Source organism: Struthio camelus, chromosome 1, assembly GCF_040807025.1.
Source record: "Struthio camelus isolate bStrCam1 chromosome 1, bStrCam1.hap1, whole genome shotgun sequence".
Taxonomy (NCBI): domain Eukaryota; kingdom Metazoa; phylum Chordata; class Aves; order Struthioniformes; family Struthionidae; genus Struthio; species Struthio camelus.
In genome coordinates this window covers 206,915,670-206,931,066 of record NC_090942.1, presented here as the reverse complement: position 1 = coordinate 206,931,066, position 15,397 = coordinate 206,915,670, and the positions used below count along the sequence as shown (strand labels likewise).

Below are 15,397 nucleotides of genomic sequence, written 5' to 3'. Positions count from 1 at the left end.
TTAGCCTAGGCATCAGCAAGGATTCAAAACCCACGTCTGCCTGGAGAGACCCAAGTTGACGTTTGTTCCGAAAAAAGTGCACTAACCGTGAGATACAGGACTCTGTGTGTGCATGTACACCCATTCAGTCTGCTGTGCTTAGACCTCCGTGCAGCTAGAAATGTAAGATTTTTCTTTAATCCAGTGTTAACATAAAATGTATAAAACCTCCAGGGAGAAGTTATCAGCACCTCCCAGCTACTCACTCGTATCTCAGCACCCAGCGAACGAACTGGAGTTGGGCTTCCTGGGGCCTCAGCTTCTGCTTGGCTTTGCCCAAGTTTCCCAAAAGAGATTGTCTCCATCTTTCACCTTCCTCTCCCTCACTATGGGTACCCTTCAATCTAGGAGACAGGACACCTTCCCAGGATACTGGGACTAAGCTAAAACCCAGGTCTTGCATTCCAGCTAAGCCACTGAACTACTGTGCAAGAGGAATGGGACTCCTTCTCTCGACACTGCATCCCAGACATATGGAGGGAGTTCAGGCACCTCTTTGTTCCTCGATTCCTGTTGACTGGCTCCAGATAGCATCCTAGTGAAAGTGTGAGCTGTTTGTGCTGCCTGTTTTTGGAGCCTAAGTCCATAGCTTATGTTGGATCACTCTGACTGTTTGCAGAGACTAGCAGTGTCTAATATAGGTCATCTGGATTTTGCCTCCTTATACGTAGGGATATATTTTCCAGTATATTTGAAAAATTAATGTAGCCTCACACTGAATGGATATTCTAAATTTAGATTAAAACAAATCTGTGTAATTCATGTATAATGCCAGTCAGAATTTTATCATAATTTTACAAAGATTGTTTTGGTTGGTTGATAGAATCACATTTTCTTCCTAAAAAGCCAAGCCATTCTAGAAGTCATTTGTATGTTAGAAATGAATTTTTCACGTTTGAAAGTAACCAAAGTTATTTGTAATGGCAAGGGCTTTAACATATGAAAATGAGAGGTTTATTTAGTATGTGGATCAAGCTTATAAACAGCTTAAGTCCTCATTCCTTCTAACATCTTAACAGCTGTGCAGTTTCTTACAAAATATGTTTTATCGTTTCAAGAAATGCTGTTAACCTCGCAGTTTTAAAACTGAATGAACAAGGCCTCTTGGACAAATTGAAAAACAAATGGTGGTACGACAAAGGAGAATGTGGCAGCGGGGGAGGTGACTCCAAGGTTAGCCTCAATGTCACCAAAAGCGGGTAAACAGTATGTAAAGTAATTGGTGCATCTGCTGGGGTTTTACCTGCAATGGAGCAGCCTCACCAGTATCACAGCACTGCTGGTATCTGCACTCAAAATCTAGGTGTATGCAATTACTGTCAAAGCAAAAATATTTGCATTTTTTTAAGCTTCCCAAGGGGAACTCGTAAATAGTCTCTGCTATGAGATCTGTTGCCAGCTCTCAGGAATCTACATCCCCTGAAGCCTCTTCAAAGCTTGCTCTTGTGAACAAGCAGCTTGAAATCTTCAGGAGGAAATACCAACTCAATTTTCTACTATATTGTACAACCGAAAGTAATTTTTCAGTGACATTAAAGGAGAGGGTTGCAAATCAGCTTGGCTTCTTCGTGCAATAATGCAGGACATGGTCCAGGTTTAGGGATTCACTAGTGATGCCAACAATATGGGTAGAAATTGTGGTATTCACCTGAGTAGCCAACATAGGAGAGGAAATTTCAGCTAAAATATTTTCACACTGAAATTGTATGGTGTCTTACCCAGAAATTGAAATCCATTAGTGTTTCCTAAGCAGAACTTACCAGAACTTACCAGACAGAAATTATCCAGAACTTTCATCCTCCTCTGCCGTGGCATTCACAGACATGATACCACCTCTAAATTTTAGACTGAGGTGACAATGGCTTGTTAGTCTTCCCTCATTTCCAGTTCTCCCAAGTGACCAGTGCCACTACCTCCTTGCCTCATAACAGTTTCCTTTTGGGAAACTACTTTGTGCTGAAAAGAAGTAAAGATGCGGAAGATGTGGAAGCGAGGGAGGATTAAGATATTGAAAGTGCCTTTTCAGTGCCAGGCAGCATGTTTTGATATATATTTATGTGCTTGTGTGTGAACAGTATATATGAGAATAGTGCGCAGGTAACTGCAGGTACAGAGCTAGTCAGATAGAGGTAATTAAATTTGACTGATTTGGCATTCACAGTTTATGTAGCTCTCTTTACAGTTGCCTACATATATTTTTTGTACTGTTTTCACTCCTTATTTAGTCCTCCTGGTCTTTCATGCTGTGTCCTAGCCTCAGGGACCGTCCCTTGGGCTGTTCTGCACTCACCCAGAACTGCTGTCCTAATCCTCTACACTTTGCCTTTGATCCTACCGCTCTACCTATTTTTCCCCACTGCTCTGCTGGCCAGCAGTCACAGTTTCAAAAATGGTCTCTGTTTTGTCTTCCAAAGTGCACATGCACATGAAACTTAATTGCACTTACCTACAAGTGGAGCGGATGCCAACTTCTCATAACAAAGTTGACATGTGAACCAAAAAAATCCCATGTTTATACTTCTATATGCTCTACCCAAGCCTGAAATTTTTCATTGGAGGGGAGGAGTTGTTTATTTAATCTTAAAAAAAGTCATAGGCAGGGTGTCACATCATTAAAATATCTCCATTTTCTTAAAATATACCCATCACAAACCTACTGCTTATGAAATGTGAGATAAAAGCTAGGTAGCAAACTAAGGATGCTTTTAACTGACTATCTGAGATTACCAACCACTGATGATTTGAGTCACAAAGGAACAAGCGAGGAGCAGCAAGGGAGAGGGAAGGGCAGGCCTTCACCAGGTATAACAGGGAAGATGTCTAGAAGGCACTGCAGGAGCTCGTTTGGTCTGATGGTGACAGAAGAAGAACTTGGGGGGCAGAAGAAGAACTTGGGGAAAAAACACAGAAAAGAAAGGCAAGGAATACAGGCCATGGAGAAACAGGAAGGGTCTGAATGTGCGGTGAATGCAGGAGGAAGATGGGAACACATTGCCAATACAAATGCAAGAAAGGTGACATAGGCAGGAGTTCAGGTTGTCGTAGAAAATATGGTGGCAAGGGACTGTTGGTAAAGGATAGGGAGCATGGAGGAGCTCAGCCTGTGGTCCTAGGATTATACACAGCCTGCCAGGATGATTTATCTGACCTCAGGCCTGTTCTTGCCACACTCTTTCCCGGGCATACATGATTGAGTAGGAAGTACTTGCGCACAGCATATGTAGGTAGGAAGCCCAGTGCTTCTGGAAAGCCTCACATCTATTATGTGGCTGCACTGCCATACTCATAGGACCAGTCACATTATGGAGATGAGCAGATGTTACTGTACTTCACGATTTGCTGCAACATCTGTTTCTGTTGTTTTCAAGCTACACCTATTCTGACTCCTCAAAGTGTTAGTTTGCCATTTATCATCTACAAAATCCATTTCCTTGTTCAGGAACAATCTTGTAGGATCTGATCAACTGAAGTCATTAAGACCCTTTTCTATTCAGTCAGTGGAGCTCTAAATGTTTAAAATTTTTAGGCTATTAAATGATGGTTAGAGAAATGCACTGTCATTGTAAACCTCACAGCTGTCAGCAGGTCCTGAACTAAACTCTTAAACGTGTCTAACTAATATTCCTTTTTATTGGTAAGAATTTAAAAAGAACAAAGCCTGAACTTTATTAGCAGCTCTGGTCTGAATTACAGTGCATCCTATTGTAATGAGTAAGAACATCTCCCTTCTCCTAAAAGAAATACAGCACCTGAAACCTAACTGATCGACTGTGCTGTTACTATCTGAGTTCGCTAGTCAGTATATGACATTCTAGGCCCAGAATAACTCTACATGACCATGCAGAGGACTACAGTAATCAGTGGGTTTCATGAGAGCTCAACAGTTCTCCAAAGGTTTGTATCACTTCATAACAAACACGATTTCTCCTGCCTCCATGCTTTGCTCTTAAAAGGTCATCTCTAGCCTCCCCCTTTACATTTATTCCATCTACTTTAAGGAAATATCTTCCAGAGTTTAGAAAAACAATTCACAGAGCTACCTTGTGTGAACAGCAGTTACCACTTCCCCTCAGGAAGACTGTATTATCCTACATAGCTGACGCTGACTCCCCCTGTGGTTTAGCGGCCTCAACAATTAAGTTATGTTTGACAGTAAAACTGAGGTCTCTAAGTTATTTGAGTGCTTTTGAAAGTATTACTTTAGATCTTAACTGTATACTGTCATCATTTCATGGGATGTATCTAAAGGTATTGAAAGACAGCCTCTGCCATTATATTCCGTTGCTTTTATAAAACTGTGAGTTAACAAGAGGTTGTACTGATGAAGCAGTCCTTCAAGTTCTGCTGGCAGCCCTCAGGAGAACACAGAGTTCCTTGTTTTTAATTCAGCGGATGAGACTGACCTTACACTTAATTAATGGCCTGGCCACGAGCAGATAATGAAAATGCTCCTAAAGCATAGTCATGACTGCATTTTTAAAACCCCTATCTACTAAAATTCTGTATTGGTTTCGGAATCACTCGGTATTATAATTTAAATGCTATCACTCCCATTCATTGTCCTGTACACAACCAATAGAGAATTTCATTAATGCAGTTTCAAGGCACTGTGATTTCCTTGATGTTGCTGGCACAAGACCTAGCCTTAGGGTTTTAAAAACAAGCCCTTCCAACCACAAGTGATTGCAGACAGGATAGGAAGAAAACAGCAAGAAGCCTAAAGCGGAAGTAGAAGGGCTGATAGCATGATGAGCAGATAGAAAGGCACTATCCCTGAGCCCGGATCAGGCTGCGCCACCGCTGACTTCAAGACAGGTCCCTACTCCTGTTCAGTGGAAGAATGCGATCTCCTATGCTATGTCACACAGCATTTTTGCATTGTGGCTGCATGGGACAAATTCTTCTCCATATATTAATGGCAATTTTAGTTAGCATTTTTCTTACATCATCCTTACGTGAATCAGAAGCATATGCATCCTGCATATATAGAACAAGGCAGATTCTCAGCAGCTCTACATTGGAACAAGTACGCCGATTTTCATGAACTCTGCCAATTTATTCTAACTGAAGATTTAGCTGAGCATTAGTAATACAGGAATCAGTCAACAACTGAAGAAAAAGTCTGTATTGTCATTTTGATGGGAAACTTAATGGGAAATTTAATTCTAGATGCAAGATTTATCCCATGTATGTATCACATTCAGCAGACCATATTTATTTTTATAATTCCTGCTCCCTTTAGTGTTAGTAGGACTATTTATCAACCAATTGTATAGCAGTGTAGAAATAGGTTGTAGTCTCTGAGTTTCTGACAGGCATGGTCAAAATGACGGCTGTTTGAAGAAGAGATTTTTAAAGAAAGGAAAGGAGCCTCGATAAGCAACTTGCACTGCAAGCTGAGGTAATTTGGACGTTCCGTTCCCACAGGAACTGTTGAAAATCTCCTACTGAAATTTAAAAACAAACAAACAAAAAGCCTAAAATACACTTAATATAGCCTCACTATACCTGTAATCATTTCTTGTCATTGCAAACATAGGTGTATATGTTGCTATTCTGAAAAGTGCAAGCTAAAATGTTGTTTTTCAGCTCCGTAGCCCCTCAGTCTGGATTCCTCTTATTAGTTTGAATGCATATGTACCCCACCACACCTGGATGATTTAAAATGGGGTGAAAATACTGTTTTGAAAGCATAGAGTAGTTTTACATTTAGCTTAAAGTGCCTTTCCCTAATGACAGATAGGAATGTATGACTGGAAATGAAAAGGATACCTCATGTCTCATCACAAAAGCCTCAGAGGCAGAGGGCATGTTTCCCTTAGCTTGTGCAGGGCATTGATTCAGGACAGGTTTCAGCAAAAAAAGTAAAGCAGAGAAACAAGGGACTGTGGCCTCTGACACATCACTGACTGTATTTCAGTGAAGAGCGTTAACTGTCTCATCTATGCTGGCCACTGCCAGTGCGGTCAGTTATATGTTGAAGATAGTTTTGCAACTTCAGGTGTGAAATTGGTTGCTTTTCCCGAAGGAAACCTTGAGAGCTTCTTCTCAGAGAGAACGCAGAAAGGATTGCATTAAAAGAACTGCAGCAGCAAAGAAGAAAAAATTCCCACTCATATCGGGCTTTATATAGCTGAATTCTCTTTGTGCTCAAATATCAAGCAAAAGAGTGGGAGATATGTTTCCTGACTTGCCCCAGCTTGCTGCTATTTTTGGTAGTTCATATAGAGTCCTAATGATCACATCACTTCAATCGATTTAATCTGGAACAACTCCACAGACTTCTCATTTTTTATGTGAGAACAGTACCTGGATGTCCCTTTTCTTGCTCATAACCAGTTCTGCTATACTGCTGGGAGTAGGAGATGTGGTACTATTCAAATTCATGACTTGTTACAGATGATGACTGTCCAAATAATGTTAATTATTTCACACTTGTACTAGAAGCAAACAGAAGATCATATTGGCAGGCAACTTGCCAGCATCCCAAACTGCTACCCACTAATTTCACAGCTATGGGACTGACTCTCTTATTCCACTTTCAACCTGCACAACCTGGCCAGGAAGTCTGAAGACAAAATGTAAGTTTAAATACTGGAAAAGATCAAGAAACAGGCATTTTCTGTGCTAGAAGCAGCATATTCCATATGAATACAATGTGTGGGGTTTGGAAAGTGGATGAAGCATTTTCTATATTTACAGGGATCACTTGAGAGTAACTAGGAATCCTCTCATCCAACTGTAGCTGTCAAAAACTGTGATTTGGGCATGACACCTAGGCTTCCTCAGTAGTAAAGGAAGAGACAGACATCGCTAGGGTGTGATTTATCCTTTCTTAATATTGGTATCTAAAATCAACTTTTGGAGGTACCTATCTCTTCCTGTTAACTGTGGGGAAGCCTGGACAGATAATCAAAGCTTGGAGCATAACTTTTGCATGGGAAAACTGTGGTGAGGTGAATCCCACCCTTTATGTATATATAGAAAGAGTAATCAGAAAGTGTTAGAAGTCAGGATCCCTAAAGCTAATAGTAGGATATAAGGTTATGGGGGGGGGGGGGGGGGGGGGGGAAGTTTGTATGTATATTAAATTTATATGCACAAATACACTTATTTCCAGTGAAATCAGTTCAAATTCATAACTGCAAGCCCCTTGTTCTCTTTCATAATAATTGTTTTAGTAATTTCAGTCAGTTACACTGCACCAATTATTTTTTGCACTGCTTTGTTTATTTATCTTTTATTTTAAGCCTTGATTTCATGAGCTAACATTTTAGCAATGTATGGATTAGTGTATTATGAGATATTAATTTTATCACAGGAATCTGGTGGCATATACAAGCTCAATTTCTGTGTCGTATGATGTCACCAGAAACCTGTCTATCACATACCGTTGCTGTTTCCTATCGCCTTCTCTGATATATATTGTATTTTCATGCACACCTGCACATAAATACATATTTATATACATATCATTTTAAGAATTTGACAGTCAATGATTTGAAGTAGAAAATACATAGAAAAGGTCCTTTAATCTTTCCATAGTTTTTTTAGAAAATAAAACAGCTACAACTGCATGAAGTGAACAGCTATAACTGCATGAAGTGAACAGCTACAACTGCATGAAGTGGGGTGTTATCATAATAGTCTGAGATTATTCATTGAGTTTAAGTAACTTCAGTGTAAACCCATAGAAATTCATGACTTTGAGGCATAATATTAGTTTTCACCTCAATATTAAACTCAATTGCATTGTCCAGAGCAAATACCACAAATAAGAGAAGATATTCCAAGTAATAATTTATTGCCAGTCTGGGACATCTGCAAGACTTATCTGAATAAGTGAGATTTAAAGAAAGACTTTGAATTTGAAGACAATGTTGAAACTGGAAATGAAAATAAAATATTGACTGTCATGTTCTTCTTAGCTGAGAATAAGGGCATTACACCTCTCCGTAAGTTCTCTGCACGCAGATCTACTGACATCAGTGGGTGTTCTGCACGATAGGTGATTATAGATTTGTGCCATTTGGTTATAGTCAGCAAACTGCATGAAGCAGCTCGTTTCTCTTGCCAGTATAATTTTGAGGGCAGTAAATGAAATAGCTATAGCCAAGTCAAGGAACACAAGTGAGTATGTTTTCTAAGTCACATATCTGGTTGCATTATGTGTGTCTCTGAAGAGCATGATTTTAATGTGTCTAAGCCAATAGTTTTGGGTTCACAGTAATTGCATACTATTTATTTACAAATCTTCCCCAGCAGTATGTGCCTGTTACCTAAAGCGATGGAGCAGGTCCCGGTCATATGTCTGTCTCTAAACCTGGGCCAACAGTACATGACATAGCACCCACTGTGGCCTCTGCTCTGTCACTTTGCAATGCGATTCTATGTAGTTTTACTTGAATAACATAAAATAACATATATAATGTTATTTATGTTATTTTCCACGTGAAGAACTCCTGTAAACCTTGCCGTTTTGAAACTCAGTGAGGCAGGCGTCTTAGACAAGCTGAAAAACAAATGGTGGTACGATAAAGGTGAATGTGGACCCAAGGACTCTGGAAGTAAGGTCAGTCGCTGCAGTTCGGGACCTACTATCGTGTTCACAAAGCAGTAGAGGGAGTAATAAACAAAATAACATGGAAATAAAATAAGCAGCTGTAGATACTCACAGAGTGAATCGGCCTCAACCCATCTTGCCTTAAACGTTGATGGGGTCACCCTTTAATTTAAAGAAGCACTATTTGTTTTTAAAGATTTCAGTAATATAAGTCATCATAAATCACCTCCCATCATCCTACTTGCTCAGGGCATCTGCAGAAGGCGGTTGTTCTGTTTTGGGCAAGGCAAGGTAGGTGAGCTGGTTTCTCCCTCTCTAGGTGAGGTGTGCATTCCCCATCATGCCTTCTCCTTTAGGAGATGGCCTGCCTCAGTATTTTTTCTGAAAGGGAGAAACTCTAATAGAAAGAATTTCCTTTCACCACTATGCCCAGGGTAACTATGCCTGAATCCCATTAGGAAGGTCCCTGTCTCCTTCAGGAGCAAGGGAAGAATTAAGTTGAACTTTGAAGTGAAAGGCTTCAATAATTATTGGCTTTTTATAGCTTCCAGTATTTAACCTGAGATGATTCCCAGACTGTAATCCTCATAGCTTCAGGGAGAGGAACCTTCTCCATTTCTCCTGAGGACAAACATGTCAGAAGTATTTTTCTGATCACTCAGAAGCACTACAGTTAGTGCCAGCCTTATATTCTGGACGTCTGCAATTTCTTCGTAGTGCCTCTGTCTCCGTGCCAATTTGTGTTGTCCGGAGCTAAAAGGAAAGCACGACAGGCAGTGACTGATTGCTCCCTACTTGTTCTAAGAGTTACTCTACTGGCTAAAGGGTAAAATTAAAGTGGGAAATAAACTTCCACGCCCTACACGTTTCACTTTAGCTGGCAAGTCGTTTTGCAAAAGGAATGAAAATCCATCAAGAGGAACTGCAGTTCCCACTCAGGCAGAGTACCTGTAAATGACAACTGAGAAAGCTTCAACCCACTAGGCGTGTTAGATCCAGTCTTTCTCAGTTCTGCCTTTTCCTTGTTCACAAGCGTGACATTAGTAATTAACATTAGGGGAAAATGGTCGCCTCCAAGATACTCAGGCTGCTCTTAACCAACTGAAAAGAGACAGATAAAGCAGAACCCAGGCTATAAGCCCACAACACCATGGGTTCAAATTTAGACCTCTCTACAGCAATATTCCCAATCATGGGAATTTTTACTTTGCTAATCTACCGATTACCCAGTGAATAGTGCATCTTTAAATTAAACATCCAAATATTTAGCATTCATCATAAATTAAAATTTCATACAGATTACAAGCAGAAGTTAAGTACTCTCCTTACTTTAGGTAGAAGTTATGTAGTCTGCGTAAGCATAAAGTTTTATAAGTATCTTAAGGCACATAATGTAGTAGTATATGGAAGTCAATTCTCGAAGAGTTCCTTGAGAACTGTGCTAAAAATGCACATAGTTTTCAAATCATAAAATACGTGATTCAGTGAAGCGTAGAGAAATGTAGAATAGTTACTTACTACAGTAAGTCCGAAAAGGTGATCATATATAAAATGTTGTATATTTAATAATTTACTAAAGAAGGTTCTTACTGTTTTCTAAATTACAATGTGTCAGATTTAATAAATTGTTATTTTTAGTTGTATTATTTTTAATGTACTCGGCCATAGTAGTCCATGGGCATGTTCCAGAGCTATATCTATTATAAAATAGAAGCAAAATACATTAATTGCTAAGAGGCAAATATACCATGATATGTATAGTACACTGTGCACTTTCAGGGGAAGTGTTTGTTCAAAGGAATAATTTAAGCCTCATATTATTTTCACCTGTTATTTAAGTATCAGAAAGTCAGTCTGGATCTTTTAAATTAACAGCAATGCTACCACAAGTAAAATTTGTGTTTTAATAAAAATCAAGCAGAGCCTTGTCTGATGTAGATGGATTTCTGGATTCCAAAGCTTTTAAAGAGCTTTATGTAAATGCAGTTTCATATCAGTGTTAAAGAGAGGAAGAGATGTCATTGTTAAATTCTCTGTTTAGTAGAAGTAACATTTTGCAGCTCGTTAGTAAGTAAGCAAATAACATCCTGATATGCTGGTAGCATACTCATAATACTTTTATGTTGACCGGAAAAAATAAAATATATTCCGCAGATCCAGATAGGTCAATTTGTTGAGAAGTATGTAATTGATTGTCGTTTAATTTCATTTAAACTTTGTTATTTATTTCTATTTCCGATGTTTAATGCATAGTTTGTGCTCCTGGGGTGTTTTGTTTCCTTGGTTAACTGTGTCGCTTCTGTTTCCTCAGGACAAGACGAGTGCCTTGAGTCTCAGCAACGTTGCTGGAGTCTTCTACATTCTGGTTGGAGGCTTGGGCTTGGCAATGCTGGTGGCTTTGATAGAGTTCTGTTACAAGTCCAGGGCAGAGGCGAAACGAATGAAGGTGGCAAAGAGTGCACAGACTTTTAACCCAACTTCCTCGCAGAGTACCCAGAATTTAGCAACTTATAGAGAAGGTTACAACGTATATGGAACCGAAAGTATTAAAATTTAGGGGTAGGACTTAGGGCCTACTACAGTGAGTGGGTGATGCATCTTGCAACGCAGTGTTGTGACGTTTGTCCAGTGGTGGTAATGCTTGCTTCTAAACAGAGCTTTATATTTTGGAAAACTTCAGTGCAAAGCGGTTCAGTTTTTTTTGGCTGCAGATGTACACTATACTATTCTATGTTGCTAATAGACATCTGCATTGCAATGAATTTTTAACAAAAATAACTTTTTAACAACACAGTCTTGTTGAATCAGTTGGGAGATTACAGCTATTTGAAATTTTAGGTACTCAAAAATGTTGTGTTCAGAGGGCCAATGTTTATTTAGTTGATTGGCCAATCTGTTTTCCTAATGATTTGCATTCTTATAGTGATAAATTGCTATAATCATCTATTATTCCATGCTAGCCCTAACTGGGACTTTGCTCTAATGAAGATTTAGGAGAGGTAGTGTCACTGAACCATAATTAAGACTAACAGAAGACAGGGCACGGTAACATGAGGTCTAAATGTTTTTTACTTTCTCTCCTTCTTCCCCACCCTGTTCCTGCACCCTCCCTTTGATACATGTTTTATGCTGATTATGTGTGGCATTTGTTTCGCAGTACCCTGCTTCAGATCAAACTTTGTCCACTACAATAACCACAAAAAGGTCTAACCAGTGAAAAGATTTTGATTATAATCCTCAGCTTCCACTAGACTAATATACCCTCTTACCTTGCTCAGGACTAGTATATTTTAGATGTTCATGCAGTGATTTCAGAGGCTGAAATGCTGATGTTGCGGAGAGGCATCCTGTGTAGAAGCCTTGAATAGGTGTGCAGGGATGGTTTACTAATGTACTGTTTCATCCATGCAGTGAGTATCTTGCTAACTAATCATTAGTCAAATCAACACTGTGACATTTGGAAACCGCACGTAGTAGCAAACTGAGTTTCTAAATGTAACTTTTACGTAGCTCCCAAACTCCACTAGCTGCTTTATAACAGAGCATGCAGCTAGGACTCTAACCTCCTAGCGCTGGCAATGTAGAACTGCCTCTTCCTTGCCATTAACAACGCCATACATCATTTTTTTAACAAAAAGTCTGAGCTATATTCTCTTGAGATCCCTGAGCCCTCCCTATAGTAGAAGTAAGAAACAAAAACTAAGGAAAAACAAATGAAGAACAGAAATTTTACGTTGCCACCTAGAAAAAATTTAAGAGGAAACAATTGTAGATACAATTATTATTTTTTATTTATTATTTATATAGCGCTGGAGTACACGGCGCTGTACAATAGGTGAAGTGTGCCAAACAAAAAACAGGTCCCTGCCCCGAGGAGCTTACAGACTAAAGGCACAGCCGGTACAATACAGAACCTTACAGTACAGAACAAACACAGAGTGAACAGAGAATGGTGTTTGAGCATGATAGCTGGAGCGCTGCAAGGAATAGGTGGGTTCTCCGGAGGTGAGGGTGGGGGCTTGGTGTACGCTGACCGGGAAACTATCCCAAACATACTGTCTGTGTGTAGTTTTCTTTTGTTCCCTTTTATACAGGAAGTCATGACATGGAAGGAAGCCTAATTTTCCCATGTAGAAAATCTTAGCTCTGCACTTCATTCACTGCTGAAAATGTGAGGCATATAAATAAGCAAGAAAAAGGCCAAACCTCTAGAATATATCCGAATACTAGCAGTCATCAGTTTGCTGATGGACCACACAGCTAAGTAGATGTCAAGATGACATTAAGAGTATAGGTCAATGTTCATTAACTCAGGACTTTCAGATGCTGATATTAAACAGTCTCCAAAGTTCACTGCTGACTATCAGTAACAAAAATCTTTAAAAGAAATAAACCTGTGCAAGTAATTATGCAAAAGGCAAATGAAGAGATCTTTCCCCTGAAACTCTTTCGTGAGGTGCTCATAACTAAGAGGTTCCCCAGTCCAGAATAAGAAGCAAAGGTGCACATAGCAAAATAAGGAGCTTCAATTGTAATATACAACTGAAATCCTTTTTTAAAAACAAATTCAAGAAATATTGAAAACTAATTTTTTAATTCAGCAGTAAAAACCCTAAAAAGCACATTCCTTATCAAGTTTACAAAACAGAATCCATCCAAAATGTATACATAAGAAAATGACCAAAAAACCCAAAGCTTTCATTCCAATACTGACCAGGCCCAAATTGGCTTAGCAAGCTAAATATGACATGGCAAGACGACCCCCAGAGTTCCTTGCCAGGTCTATGAATCTAATGCAACAATGATTATACTTGTACAATTTATTTAAGTCTTACTTTTTTATTTGGTTAAAAATTAGAGCTGATTGAGTTCAGTTTTTTTATGGAAAGTGCATAAGCACCTTTCTCTAAAGTTTGTATTTTTGAGGGACTTTTTGCAATGCAGAGATGAATTTTTATAGGAAAAAATTTAGAGACAATATGAACATTTTATTTTACTGAAAATTCATGTTTAGGTCAGTGAAAACCTCTAATAACCTTTTAAAAACATCTTAGTGTACAGACATTTAAAAAATAAAAAAGAAATAAATTTGACTTTTCAAACGTAAATGTTAATGGAGTTCTAAAATTGCTCATGCTACTTAGCTTATTTGCTACAACACCCATCTGAGAAGTTTCATCATATGAACTTATGCTGAGGTCAAGTTATGCTCTCCTATCAATTCTTAGGCTTCTTTAGCCATGCAAGCAATGAAAGGTTACCTATGTATGTGAGTTGCTTTGTACGGACTGATTGTGCCATCTGTTCATACACATTTTAATTACGGTTGATAGTGAAACAGAGCCTCCAATACTATTTACATATATTTCTGCATGTCAGAACTATGTCTATCTATCTATTTCATGCATTTCAAAATCTCTGATATGTTTGTTTGCCCAGGGGTTAAAGGGATTGCATTAGGAGTAGAATTTGCTAATAAGGAAAGATGCTTGGCAGTTCTAAGCTGCATGAATAAGCGACACAGATCTGATTTTTAAGCTGATACCAAATAGTTTTAATAGTTTAAGTAAAAAGTGAGTTGTCACAGGGAAATTCACCTGTGTATGCAAAAGCAAATGAAAATTTAGGACTAGTCTGTATGTTTGGGACAAAGACATTCAGAAGCAATGGCAAGCTATTACACCTATTGAAGGCAGCGGGAAAGGAAGGAAGTTTGCCTTAGGGAGGAATCAGTCCCTTCCTCTTCCCTTGAGAAGCAGTTTTCCATTTTTGCATATCAGTATTATACTCTCAGCACACTAATTGACCTGATAACCTGAAAATGGTGCAGAGCCTAACGTCCCTGTCTCCAGTTACTCTCATGAAAAGCCCTATTGAATTCCTCACATCAGGTGACACCATAGGCTTTTTACGGGATTAACACAGGTGTGGCTGCATAGTGTCCATCCACTCACTACTACCATGTCTCCAAGGCCTCTGCCAGTGCACCATGGAGCTCATGCACCCACTGCAAGTTCGACTGCCTTCTCATGTTCTCCCGTTCTATGCTGTTGTTTATAAATAACCAAATTAATTACAAAATTATGAAAACTTATTAGTTAGTTACAAAATTAATTACAAACAAAGGTAAATCCTACAGAAAATGTGTAACACGCTTATTGTGACTTTTTTAATTTCCAGTTTCATAATCAACACAGACAAAATGAATTAAAGTTTGCCTTCTATATTTGTGCTAAAGATATTTCCATATGACCCAGCTAATAGAGAAGTCGGAGCAATAAAAAAACCCACGTAGACTGGGAGATGTGTATTATATAGGCTGAGGTTATCAGTGTCCTAAATTACTATTTCCTTAATTGGAGTAGGACAGTCAGTATTTTCCATGATTAACACAACAACTAATTCAGTCAAAACTAATGAAAAAATTTGAAAATATATTATCACTATTAAATACATACACTACTGCACACAGACTTTCACAATTTCCCTTGTTACTTTTATCACAGTAAATACAAAGAATTTTCCCTCTCCAGAAACTGTTTCTGTAGCCAGATCATAAAGCTGAAAGTGTAACAGCACAATTAAGCAGAGTATTGGCCTGGTTTATTACCTATAGCTCAGTTTAAAATATAACTCAGGAACTTCTTTGGTTGCCTTGCTTTATGGCATCATTCTAAACAGAAATTTGACCTGATTGTACTGGCTTTGTTAACTGTTCCAGTTATTTCCTGTGTTGAGCTGCTGAGCTGTTCTTAATCTCTGCTGTGAGAAGAAAGAAGTTACCTTGTTGTAGCT

At 38.8% G+C, this 15,397-nt stretch overlaps 1 protein-coding gene across 8 annotated transcripts in view; it reads left to right on the top strand.

Moving 5' to 3' along the window:
* The window catches only part of GRIA4 (glutamate ionotropic receptor AMPA type subunit 4), a 236,462-nt gene that overhangs the window by 217,323 nt on the left and 3,742 nt on the right, over positions 1 to 15,397 (top strand). The window contains exons 14-16 of one of the 8 annotated variants that reach the window (XM_009678445.2): positions 8,497 to 8,611; positions 10,914 to 11,048; positions 12,410 to 12,592. In XM_009678445.2, coding sequence (XP_009676740.1) covers positions 8,497 to 8,611; positions 10,914 to 11,048; positions 12,410 to 12,544 — 385 coding nt within the window. In that variant the 3' untranslated portion in view covers positions 12,545 to 12,592. Of the gene's footprint in view, positions 1 to 1,097; positions 1,213 to 8,496; positions 8,612 to 10,913; positions 11,162 to 12,409; positions 12,593 to 15,397 lie in introns of those variants that run through there. The other 7 variants (XM_068930365.1, XM_009678442.2, XM_009678443.2 and 4 more) reach the window with 7 other exon arrangements.